Raw genomic sequence first — 11,488 nt, 5'->3', positions numbered from 1 at the left:
CTGCAGCCATGAGATTAGAAACTTTTCTAAAAAAGGAAAAGTGATCTCACATGTGGTTGCCCGCCACTAGGAGCGGCAGGTTCAATGGTGCAACGCTGGCAATACAGTAACTACTGGCACACCCAGGAACTGAATTTTTCAAGTTCTTTCTGGACAATGATGATTAAATAGTACCTATTTTTAAACAATCAGGTTCTGCTGGTGAGATGGTTCTACAGCTTGTTGGTTGGGGTTAACAGGCATCACTGTGGTTGGTTAGCATAGCTTATTTGGTGGGGGGGGCAGCCCTCTTAGCCCTTGCAAAGCTGTCCCACAGCAAGAGGGACCCTGTAATGAATGGAGTCTCTTCTACAGGAAGTGGTGCTAGGCTGTGTGGTTTTGGTGTCTGAGGTGCTTGCAAGCAGCAGCCTTCAGGCCTGAATCTTGCACAGCCACTCTGCAGAGTGGATGCGAAATGCTACCGGGTCAGAAGAGGGTTTCATTTTGATTAGTCAGAGGTCACTGTTAGTCTGCATCTTCATAAAACAACAAAGCAGTCCTGTAGCCTACTGGAGACCAAGGGAGTGGGTGGGCAGTAATCCTGTACCACTTTAAAGATGAATGCAATAATTTAGGTGCTCCAGGACTGTTTTTTGTCGTTTTTTTTTCTGATTGTAACTAATCTTCAGACTAAGGGAGGATGAGGCTCCTGAGATTAGCATAGGGCTAGGAATAGAGCTTTCCATGGCCTGTGTGCACCTCTTGAGGGCACAGTCCCTGCCCCTCACTGCCAGAATGAAAAGCAGGTGCCCCTTGCTTGGGCTGGCAGGACAGCTTGTACTTGCTGTAAAACGTCCTGTGCTCTCAGTAACTGGCAGCCATCAGGCCTGGGGTGGGGGGAAGCGATGCCCTACAGGTCCCAAACTCCCCATGCAAAACCCTCGGGAGAGGGGGGAGGTTGCCCCTGTGGACTCCGCCTTGGAACAGGGGCGATCAGCTGGGAGGGGGGCTGCGTGCAACCCCGTGTAGGGAGAGGGCTGGGCTCTGCCGGAGAGCACTTAATTATTCGTGTGTGGACAGCCCCGCCCCCTACAGGCTACCGCTACAGCGGGGCTCTGCTAGGGGCACGGTGCCTTCGCCTCACTGTGCACCCGCCCGATTGGACCTGCCCCGGGGACGCCACGCCAGCGGACCGAGCAGCGGCGGCCCCTTTATGTGACGTCACCCACCCGGCCGCACGCGGCGGCTTTGTAGCCGGAAGTCCGGGCGGGGCCCGGCGTTCCAAACCCGAACGCTCGCGGGCCCGGGGGGCGGGGCTTGCGGAACGCTGAGCCTTCCCCAGCCGCCGGCCGGCTGGGAGAGCGAGAGAGGCGGGGGGGCTTCCCTTAAAGGGGCCGCGCTGGCTAGGGAGCGAGCAGGTACGGGGTAGGGTGTTTAGGGCGAGGCGTCCCGTATTTAGGCCCTCGGGGGCTGGGGGTGGGGAGCGCTCGCGGCTGCCGCTTCCCCGAGGCTGGGGGGCGGAGGCGCGGGAGCGGCGCTCATCGTGGGGGAGCGGAGAGAGGTTGAACCAGAGTGGAAACCCTGTGCGCAACTGACACCACCTCAAGCCGGGGTGTAATGCAGCAGCCCCCGCACCCCTCGGTCCAGCTCCTCTGGCCTGGGGGGTCCCAGAGCAGCTGGGCTAAGCTGCAGGGCACAGAGGTCACCCGGGAAGCTGCCGCACGGCTGCAGGTGCGCAGGGGACTGGCTCTGGAGCAGCAATTTCTGCATCCAGGCAGGGCTTCTCCACCCCTGCCTGGAGCCCACCGCAGGAGGCAGCTTCCCCTTCCACTTCAGGGACAGAAAAAAGCCTGCAACCCCCCCCCCAGCCCCGTTCAAAGTGTGACCCCTGGACCCCCTGTCTCATTTGGGGGAGGGATTGCTTCCCTCCTGCTTCTCCCGAGCCTTTGCAGCACCAGGGCTTGGCCTGTAGCCCAGGAAGTGTTTGAAAGCATGGGTTTGCAATCCTTCATCCTCTTGGGCTGCTGATGGGGCTGTGGTGGAATTGAAGGCAGTCTCAGGGAACGGGCCAGGCCAGGATAAATGATGACACTTTGAAACTAGAGCTGTGGGAATAACTCCTGCCTTGTCAAAGGTGCTGGGTGGGGTGCCGTGGGAAGCGGGGAAGCAAGCAATCCAGCCAGACCAGAAAATAGTCATCCCTGTATGGGACAGAACATCTCCTGGATTAAGGCTCAAACCAGTCTCTAGCTGCTCAGCGTTAGAATGGGACCAGGGCAGGGCTTTCCTTTACAGCTGAACTTTGGGCCCCTTGCTGGCTGCTGCCTGAGTGGAGATGCTGAGGCAGATGGACCTTTTCTTTGCCTCAGACCAAGACCAAAGGGATACGAAGTGTCTTGGCCATTGGGGTGAAGTACTTGGAGAAACAACAGATGCGAACATGAAGGCTGGTTGGTGTGTCATTGGGCTGCAGGTGAGTGTGCGGCTGGACCCCATCTGGTAGGCCAGGAGTGGGCTAGGCAGGGCCGTGGGCGGGGCAGGTGTGTCACGTGAAATTCCCTTAACCCTCTAGCACCCAAATTCACTGCCACTGCCTGCGGCGGATGGCAAAATACCAGCCTGACGTTCTCGGGTGAGAGGCCGGATACAGACTGTCTAGCACCGTGGTGTCCATATGGGGCTATTTGGCTGGTTGAGTGTGGCTAGTTGGCTTGAATACGTAAACTCAAAAACCAGCGTAGTTCAATTTTCAGGTATTAAAAAAGGCCGGGCAGGGCTGGTTTTGAAAGTGGCCTCGTGTATTTGAGTGGCCTGAGGTGTAAAGGGGCCTGAAAGCTTTTTCTCGCGTAACACTCTGCTCATTTTTAACCTTATAACTATAGGGTGTTTAAAGGAAACCCCCTGACCCCGGGTCATTTCCTCGCTCCAGCAGCACTGAAATAGCACTAGCCTGCACATGCTTAGCTAGATCAGTATAGTCACTCAGAGCAGCTGGATTTGCTGGGCTGTTCAGCAGAGTCACACTCACCATTGTGATGCACAAGGGTGCTAAGTAATGTCAGGGACCTGGTGGGTGGATCAGGCTGTGAGCTGGCTGATTCCTAGTGCAGGGGAGGCTCAAGGGTATGTCAGATTCTTTCCCTCCCAGGCCCCCGGCCTGTGGGAGAGTCATGTCTAGGCAGCGGACAGAGAGTTGGAACAGGAATTTGATCTCCTGGCCTCTATTGTCTGCTCTGCTGTTGCTTCACTGTGCTCCTTGGGCGAATCAGTTCCCCTCTCTGGGCCTCAGTTTTGCCATCTGTGAAATGGGGATGGAAAAGATGAGCTCGCAAGCCCTGCCTGGAACGCCCAGAGCCCCAGGCAGAGAAATCCTTCTGCCTGGCCCCTATGTGAGTGCCGCTGATGTCAGGCTGTGCAACGTGATCAGATGGATTTCCTGACTACATCATAATCCTGCCTTTCTGTGGGACCTGCTTATCCTACTGGGCCGGCAGGAGCAGCAGAGTAAGCCCCAGCAGCAGAGTGCTATGGGTTACTTACCCTGTTACTCAACATGGGGAGCGCTGGGACTGTGCCAGTTTGACTCTGTCCCTGAAACGGTTTCTGAGCTACCATAAGAGCAGTTCAGAACCGAGGGACAGGGGAGAAGATTTACCTGTGAAATCAGCAGCCCCTGGAACGCAGAAGTTGTCCAGGCTTTGTCCGTGCAGCTCCTCGGCTCAGAAGGAAGTGTTGACGTTTTTCTGGTAGGGGAGGAGAGAGAGACGTTAGGTGAGTTTGTGATGGCTTTGGTTACAAAACCCTGGTGGTGTTGACATGGACCGGTCCTGGTGTGAAATGAACCAGCTCCTGGGTTCATAGAATCGCAGTGTGGAACCTCAAGGGTCATCTCATTGACCTGCTTGCTGCTCTTTTACCTTGTGGGTGGGAAGCCTTTAAATATTCAGAAAGGACCTGCTTTTCTTTTAGGGCTCTGTGTGGATGGGTGTCACACTGTCCCTCCCCTTGCCCAGTTCACACAAACATACCACCTCCCTTGTGTCCTGAGCAAATCAGCTACAAATTCGTCTCTTCTGCCCTCCTCTGAGAAATCCCCCTTGCGCTTTGAATGGACTGCTGCGCTTTCTCATCTTAACGCGTGTTGTGGTTTGCTGATTTCCATCCCCGCAGTGGCTGTGTTTTAAAAGTGGGTGAAAGTATCACTGAGCACAAAGTGCCTGGGGTTTCTTGGCAAGGTGCTTGGACATGGGACCTCTGAGTGGAATGTGAGCGAGATCTTTATCGATGCAAGATACTGTAGCTAACGTAGGCCAGGGGCTGTGCTTTTGTTCGAATGTACAGCACCTAGTGCGATATTATGAGTGACTCGTTCCCATGCCCACTGACTCCACTGGGAGCCTTTCTGCTGATTTCAGTGTGCTATAAATGTGCAGAAGCTGGGTTTTTTAAGTGACGCTTCTGTGCAAGGTCATTGACGTATTTTATTCCTCCTAATGCACGTGGAGGGGGGTGGAACAGAATCAGCCACACTGCGTCAGACCAAAGGTTTGTCTAGCCCAGTGTCCTGTCTTCCAACAGAGGCCAGAGCCAGGTGCCCCAGAGGGAGTGAACAGAACAGGTCATGATCCAAGTGATCCCTCTCTTGTCATCTATTTCCAGCCTGTGACAAGTGGAGGCCAGGGACACCATTCCTACCCAGCCTGGCTAGTAGCCACTGATGGACCTCACCTCCATGAATGTATCTAGTTCTTTTTTGAACCCTGTTAAAGTCCAGGTCTTCACAACATCCTCTGGCGAGGAGTTCCACAGGTTGTCTGTGAGCTCTGTGAAGGAGATCTTCCTTTTGTCTGTTGTAAACCTCCTGCCCATTAGTTTCATTTGGAGACTGTTAGTTCTTAGGGGAAGAAGTGAACAACTTTTACTTATTCACTCTCTCCACACCTGTAATGGTTTGGTGCATCTCTCTCACATCCCCCCAGGCTCTTCTCTCTCAAGCTGGAAAGTCCCAGTCATTTTAATGTCTCTCTGCACGGCAGCGTTCCCAACCCCTATCATTTTTATTGTCCTTTTCTGAACCTTTTCTGCTGACTCGCCTGTGCAGGCTGGATTTTCTCAGTGATTATTCTGCTTAACACACTGAGTTCATCAGCATGGGCTGGGGGCGTCGGAGCTTTGTGCATCTGAGGGATTGTGTTATGTGCAGGACCCTCTGCTTTTGTTTCTTGTTGGGCCAGAGTTTTGCAAGAGACTCATCCTGCCTGCTTGGACTGTTCTGTGCTCTGTCTCTCCTGATCCCCCAGCCAGCTCAGCTTGGATATCCTTCTTAGCCATTAGCTCTGGACCCTCCGAGTTTGGGTGGAGCTGAGGGCTTCCCTGCATGGGAGCAGGATTTGAAACCTGTTTTGCGTCAGCATGGAGTCTAAATCCTTAGCAAAGAAAAGGAAATGAAGCTGAGCAGCCTCAGACATGAAAGCAGCAGCAGCAGCAGCAGCAGTAGCAGCATAGATGAAATCAGCCAGGGTTTGTGCCATGCTCCCCAAGATTTGCATTCACCAGCCCCAGTGTTCCCTTTCACTTTTCCATCCATGTGCAGAATGAATTTTATATTCACCAAGTCAAGTGTGGAAGTGCACCACCAGTAGAAACACAGGCTGCCAGCTGTGGGCACCGTGCTTGTCAACATTTGAATTTCTCCTGGGTGGCTGCACAAGTGCTCAGTGTAGAGGGAACACTGACCGGCTCTGGGAATTCCAGCTCTGAGCTGCATGCTGTCAGGGGAGGGTCTGCCCCTGGGCTAGTAATGCACAGCCTGGCTAGGCCCACACTACGCGAGGTCCCCGGACATTTGTCTCCGGTTTGAGTATGTTCAGCTGGTTTAACAGAGTGATGAGGGATGTTGTAAGGCTGCCCAGCCCAGAGGAGTCCTTGAGATCACCTCTGCAGCGAGGATCTGTGGGTTGGGATTTGCCCTTGTCCAGGGGAGGACTAATTCTGTGTGTTCTTCAGCTCCTTATGGAGTCACTGTGCTGCCTTGAAAAGCTGCAGGGTTGTTAGTTAGCGGGGGGTGGGGCGTCTCACTGCTCAGCAGGGCTCCTGCTATTTTTTCCCATCAATGTGCAGAATAGATTTTGTTGTGTACACCAAGGCGTGAGCGGATGTGCACCACCCACATAAATACATACTGCTGGCTGTGCTGGTCAGCTTGGAGGAACCCGAATCTCTCTTGGGTGGTTGCCCAAGCACTCCGCTCATGGGGAACGCTGCTGTGGGCCCTCTTGTGAGATGGGAGAGCTGATCAGTGGGGACAATTCCTGCCAATCCATTTTTAGCTTAGAGGCTTGCCTGGTCCCAGCTGCAAATGCCCTGGGTGCATAGAGTGAAGGAGGATGTGGGGAGGCTTAACTTCCCCTCTCCCCAAGTGTGGAGGCTTGTGATTGGTGAGCAGTGATGCCCCAGCCAAAATAGGGTCTATGCTACAATTTCCACTCTGAATCTGGTGGCTGGGCCATCCTGAGCACCTGATAACAGCCCCAAAACCTTGAACTGGCTGGTTGTGTCCTCTCTTGGCTGGGAGGGTAGCATGGAGACGGGGCGGTCAGAGGAGGGGGAGTCAGGTTTGGGTGGCCAGATAGAGGCCCCCACCCAGGGCATCTCCTGGCCGGCCCCAGTAGTCTCCATGCAAGGGAGCTGTGCAGGAGCTGTCTGTTCGGCTGGGCTGGCGGAGCGCCATGGGCAGAGTTCCCACGCAGGAGGGGCGTGTTACCAATTAGCTCCCAGGCCTCTTTGTTACTTAATCCTGACTTGGAGGCACTGAGCCGTTGCCAGGGCAGCTGCCTCCCCTCTGTAAAATATGACTTCTTTGTTCTCCAGAGCTCCCAGACGAGTTGGAGGCCCTGGAGGCCGGGGTCGGCTGAGGCAGGGAGATCCGGTCTGGGCAGGCAGAACTGGGTTAGGGCAGCGGGACGAGATCAGGATGATGGCTCTGGCTTAGGCAGGTTAGAGTTCCAGGCATCTCTGAGCAAACCCCCAGGCAGCGTTCCTGTGCCATCCCCTGCTGGGGCGGAAGTGGGCACCTGTTCTCCCCAGCGATCGTGCCCCCTGCTGGGAGGGTCTAGTTCTTGATGTCCTGGGTGCTTTCTTCACCGCCAGCACTCCCGCTCCAGGCCCTATAGCGCCCCCTGCTGGGCCAGCCTGGGACTGGGTTACCCAGGAGCTCCCACTACTGACCGCACTCCCGCTCCAGGCCCTATAGCGCCCCCTGCTGGGCCAGCCTGGGACTGGGTAACCCAGGAGCTCCCACCATCATCAGCACTCCCACCCCAGGCCCTATAGCGCCCCCTGCTGGGCCAGCCTGGGACTGGGTTACCCAGGAGCTCCCACCATCATCAGCACTCCCACCCCAGGCCCTATAGCGCCCCCTGCTGGGCCAGCCTGGGACTGGGTTACCCAGGGGGTGCCGCCACCACCAGCACTCCCACTCCAGGCCCTACAGTGCCCCCTGCTGGAAGCCACCCTTAGCCGTAGCTGTCGACAGTTCTAGCTGTTCCCCCACAGGACCTCCTGCAGGGAGACGATGGGGCAGCTGTGCCTATAAATGCCTCCATTTAATCTAGTTGGCTGAGAAGCACTGTACGTACCCCGAGGACTTGTGGTGAAGTTGATTCTCCGCTGATTTTTGTTGCCCAGCATCAACCAGGGAGACGGCTTTCTTAGCACGGCGAGGGCAGCCCTTCCTCCCTGTGCACCATGGGGTTTGGGACCCAGCTGGGGCTGCTGCTGTGGAAGAACTTCACCCATCGGCACAGGCAGACGGTGAGTCGGCTCGGAAGACATTTGCAGCCAGGGCTCAGAGCCCTAAATCCCCTGGGCAGGGTCTGCGGCGAAAAGGGGGAACCGCTTCTGGTCAATAGGGCCAGAGTGGCTGGATTCACCCCTTTCATTTCCAAGGGGATCCCCTCTGCTTATTGCCCTTCTACACCCCCATTTCCTAAACTTCCCAGAGCCAGAGCAGGAGCGAATATCACAGGAGCTCCTGACCTTACCCACATGTACAGGGCAGCTGAGCCCCAGGGCGTCAGACCAAGAGCTGGGTACGGGGGTGCTGGGGCCTGGGGGGATCTGATGGTGAGGATGAGAGAGCTGGGACAGGGAGGGGCAGGGCTCACCCTCTGCCCATGGTGGTATGAACAGCAAAGGCCTCTTACAAAGCTGCCCAGCTGGGTCGGATCCCTGAGAGGAGAGGTTGGACCCTGCCTCTCCTTGTGCTCAGATAGGGTCCTCCCCAGGCTGTCCGCTCCACAACTGTGTGGCTCATCGCAGAGCTGCTGACCAGGCTGGTCCCCTCTTCCACTGTGTCCTTCACTGCCCCCCGCGGCCTCCAAGTGAATCACCCGACCTCCCTGGGCCCGTCTCTGTCTCCCTCCAGATCCAACTCGTCATTGAGCTCCTGTGGCCCCTGTTCCTCTTCTTCATCTTGATCTCGGTGCGACAGTCGCACCCCCCTTTTGAGCAGCATGAGTGTAAGTGCCGCCCCTGCTAGCTAAACCAGCCGGGGCTTGAACCGAGCAAACCCAAACCCGGTTCCAACCCTGTCTCATAAGGCTCTTCTGCAGCCCTTGGCTGCACGTGGTCAAGCACCGGGGTTAGGGCTGGCGGTGTGTCCCGCGAAATTAAATTCACTCTGTGCTGGGCCTTGGGCGCTCTGCCCCACAGCGGGCATCTTGCAGTGGAGTGCAATGGGCAGGGCGTCTTTGAAGACCTCCTGAGAGGGGGCTTCTTGGGCTGGGGTGAGGTGAGTTTGCAGAGCAGCGTGGAAGAAATGCCCGGGCCTGCTGCCGCAGCAGCAGCTGGTGCTGTTGGCTTTTTGGTTTCATGGGCGTGAACGTCAGCCCCGGAGCAGTGAGGAGAGGGGATAACTCTGCCTGACTGTGAGAGGTTCTACTCCCTCTAGGTTGCATCTGACCTTCCTCCAGCTCCTTCCTGGCTTTCTCCCTCCCTCTGCAGGTCACTTCCCCAACAAGGCCTTACCCTCCGCTGGGACCCTGTCGTGGATTCAGGGCATCATCTGTAACGTGAACAATCCCTGCTTCCAGTACCCCACAGCCGGCGAGACGCCCGGCGTGGTGGGGAACTTCAACCAATCCATGTGAGTCTCTGTTGGACCCGCTCCCCTCTCTGCCTTCTGCTGTTGCACCGGCGGCAGTATGGGTGGCTGCCATTGTTGCTAGATGACCTATTCTTACATGCAGTGAGGCCTTGATCCAGCCTGTGATGGGAGCCGGCCCCCTAGTCACACCCATGATGGTTGAGTTGGGAACTGGAGCTCTGCTCAGCTGAGATGTCCCCTTCCTGTACCCCTGGCTGGTAACTTGTCTCCAGCCCCAGCGGTACCTCCCTAGATGATTGTATTTGTCCTTCCCCAAACACCTGCTCTACGATGTAGTGCTCTGCCTTGAGCTGAGTGTGGGTGTATCCTAGGGAAACTACATCTCCCAGCATGCAGTGCTCCATATTATTTCAATTGCGTGGCAGTGTGGCCTGGGGCGGCTACTACAATTCCCACCTTGTAATGCTGCAGCTTCTTTGAAGTGCGCAGAGGTGCAGCCCAAGGGGAATAGAACTCCCAACCTGCAGTGCTCCTGGAGGAGCGTAGCTTTGCCAGGGGGTGGCATGCTGGGACACGTAGTCTTTTTGAGCAGTACGCTTGGCTCAAAGGAGGGGCATGGGGTCTTCAGACTCCATTTGGCCCCAGCAGCTAGCTCCCAGCCCCACTCAGAGACACTCACAGCCTGCACAGGTTGCCTCCCCAGTCCTAGAGCTCTTCCCAGTGGTGGGAAGGGAGCAGTCGCTTCCCAGAGCGGAGCTCAAGGGGCAGACACTTGGTAGCCGCTCGGTCTCAGGTCTTTGTCTCTCTGTCCTTACAGCATCTCCCGCCTGTTCGCTGATGCCCGCCGGGTGCTGGTCCAGGCCAACAGCAAACAGACCCTGCACCACTTTGGCCAGCTCCTGCCTTCCCTGCGCCGGCTCTGGGGGAGCAGAGCTCAATGGATGGGTAAGAGGCTTCAGCCAAGCAGCCGTGGCTGCCAGGAGGGGTGCAGCTGTTATCGCAGCATGACACCCAGGCACGTTAGCATTGATCCAGGCTGCACCTCTTGAAGTGGCTCAGCGGTTGGGCTCCTGGATGAGGAGATTCTCCCCCCAGCCTTGGACCCCCAAAAGTCTGAGTTGTCCCCCTGCTTTGGGCTTACACCAGCAGGGCTCCTCTCACAGCATGCTGCAGGATCAGGCCCCCCGGGCATGTCTCCGCTGCAGAGTGACTCAGGCAATAGGCAGGTGGTGTTCGCAGCCGCACCCGATGGCATCTACGCTGGGGATGCGCTTAGCAGGAGGTGTTGCTAGGTCTCCTGGGGGTCCGTATCCCACGGTTCTCTGTGCAGCAGTGAGCTGAGCAGTGCTGCTTCCGTCCCAGTGGATTTCCCAGCCTCGTTATTGCGGCTTTTTCGTTCCCGTCGCCCCTTCTCTGAGCTTGACCTCGCCCTCCGATCTGTCCGTGTGTCCCCCAGCCAAGCCGGTCAAGGACTACCTGAAAGAGGGCGAGACCTTCTCTCACTTCCTCCGAGCCAACGCCTCCCTCCCCCCTGCCCTGGCAGAGGAGCTGCTGGGAGCTCAGCTGGACCTGCGCATCGTAAGTAGGGCCAATCCTCTGGGTCCATGGTAGGGGCAGGGCCCTCGGAGCCCCACCCTCCTGTTTGTGGGTCCCAATCCTCGCTTACCCATGTGCCATCTTGAGAGCCAGGCAGCTGCCAGCGCTTTGCGGAGACCAGTGAAGTGGGGCAGGGAGGGACCAAGAGGAGGAAATGGGGAGAGATGCCTTCAACAGAGAGGGGAGCACAATGCAGAGAGACCCCAGAACTCAGGAGGTTGCTCTAGAGCAGGGGAATGCAGAGCAGAAAGCTCCCGCACCAGCAGCGAGGCTGGCAGAGGACGCTGGTGCTAGAGAGAGGGCAGGTCAGGTACCTTGTGCAGTGCCGTGGTCCCACCTCTGGGCCCCCCACGACAAGGCAGTCCCAGGCTTGGGGGAGGAGAAGCAATGTTGGGTTTTGTATTTACAGTGGGACTCTGGAACCCCAAACAAGGCCAGGGCTCTGCTCTGCCAGGTGCTGTACGTGTGTGTAGGCTAGGAGTGGGCAAAATCAGCCCTGGGGGTTGGATCCGGCCCGCCACGCATTTCTCTCCAGCCGAAGAGCAGGGCGTGCGTCCTTACTGCCGGCGGCGTGTGTTCAGTTGCCCACACCACTTTGTCTGTCTGCAGCCGAGCTGCTCTTAGGAGTCTCCGGCCAGCTGCGTAGAGGGGAGGGGGCTACAGGGTAGTGCTGGTTTCAGGGTGTTCCCCTGTCCCCGTACCCCATCTCTGCAGAGCAGCGGTCGGGGAGAGGGAGACACAGTGCAGCTGCTCCAGGCTGAAGCATGACGGTCAGGGACTTGGGAGTGCAGAGCAGGGGAAGGGGAG

General features: G+C 57.0%; 1 protein-coding gene across 2 annotated transcripts in view; it reads left to right on the top strand.

Moving 5' to 3' along the window:
- Positions 1–1,614: 1,614 nt before the first annotated feature.
- The window catches only part of ABCA7 (ATP binding cassette subfamily A member 7), a 45,629-nt gene continuing 35,755 nt past the window's right edge, over positions 1,615–11,488 (top strand). For both annotated transcript variants that reach the window (XM_074978052.1, XM_074978051.1), the window contains exons 1-7: positions 1,615–1,710; positions 2,349–2,452; positions 7,666–7,791; positions 8,405–8,498; positions 8,983–9,124; positions 9,903–10,030; positions 10,542–10,663. In XM_074978052.1, coding sequence (XP_074834153.1) covers positions 7,726–7,791; positions 8,405–8,498; positions 8,983–9,124; positions 9,903–10,030; positions 10,542–10,663 — 552 coding nt within the window. In that variant the 5' untranslated portion in view covers positions 1,615–1,710; positions 2,349–2,452; positions 7,666–7,725. The remainder of the gene's footprint in view (positions 1,711–2,348; positions 2,453–7,665; positions 7,792–8,404; positions 8,499–8,982; positions 9,125–9,902; positions 10,031–10,541; positions 10,664–11,488) is intronic.

Source organism: Carettochelys insculpta, chromosome 27, assembly GCF_033958435.1.
Source record: "Carettochelys insculpta isolate YL-2023 chromosome 27, ASM3395843v1, whole genome shotgun sequence".
NCBI classification, from domain to species: domain Eukaryota; kingdom Metazoa; phylum Chordata; order Testudines; family Carettochelyidae; genus Carettochelys; species Carettochelys insculpta.
Note: the sequence above shows the minus strand (reverse complement) of the source record. Positions and strands in the feature narration are given on the sequence as shown.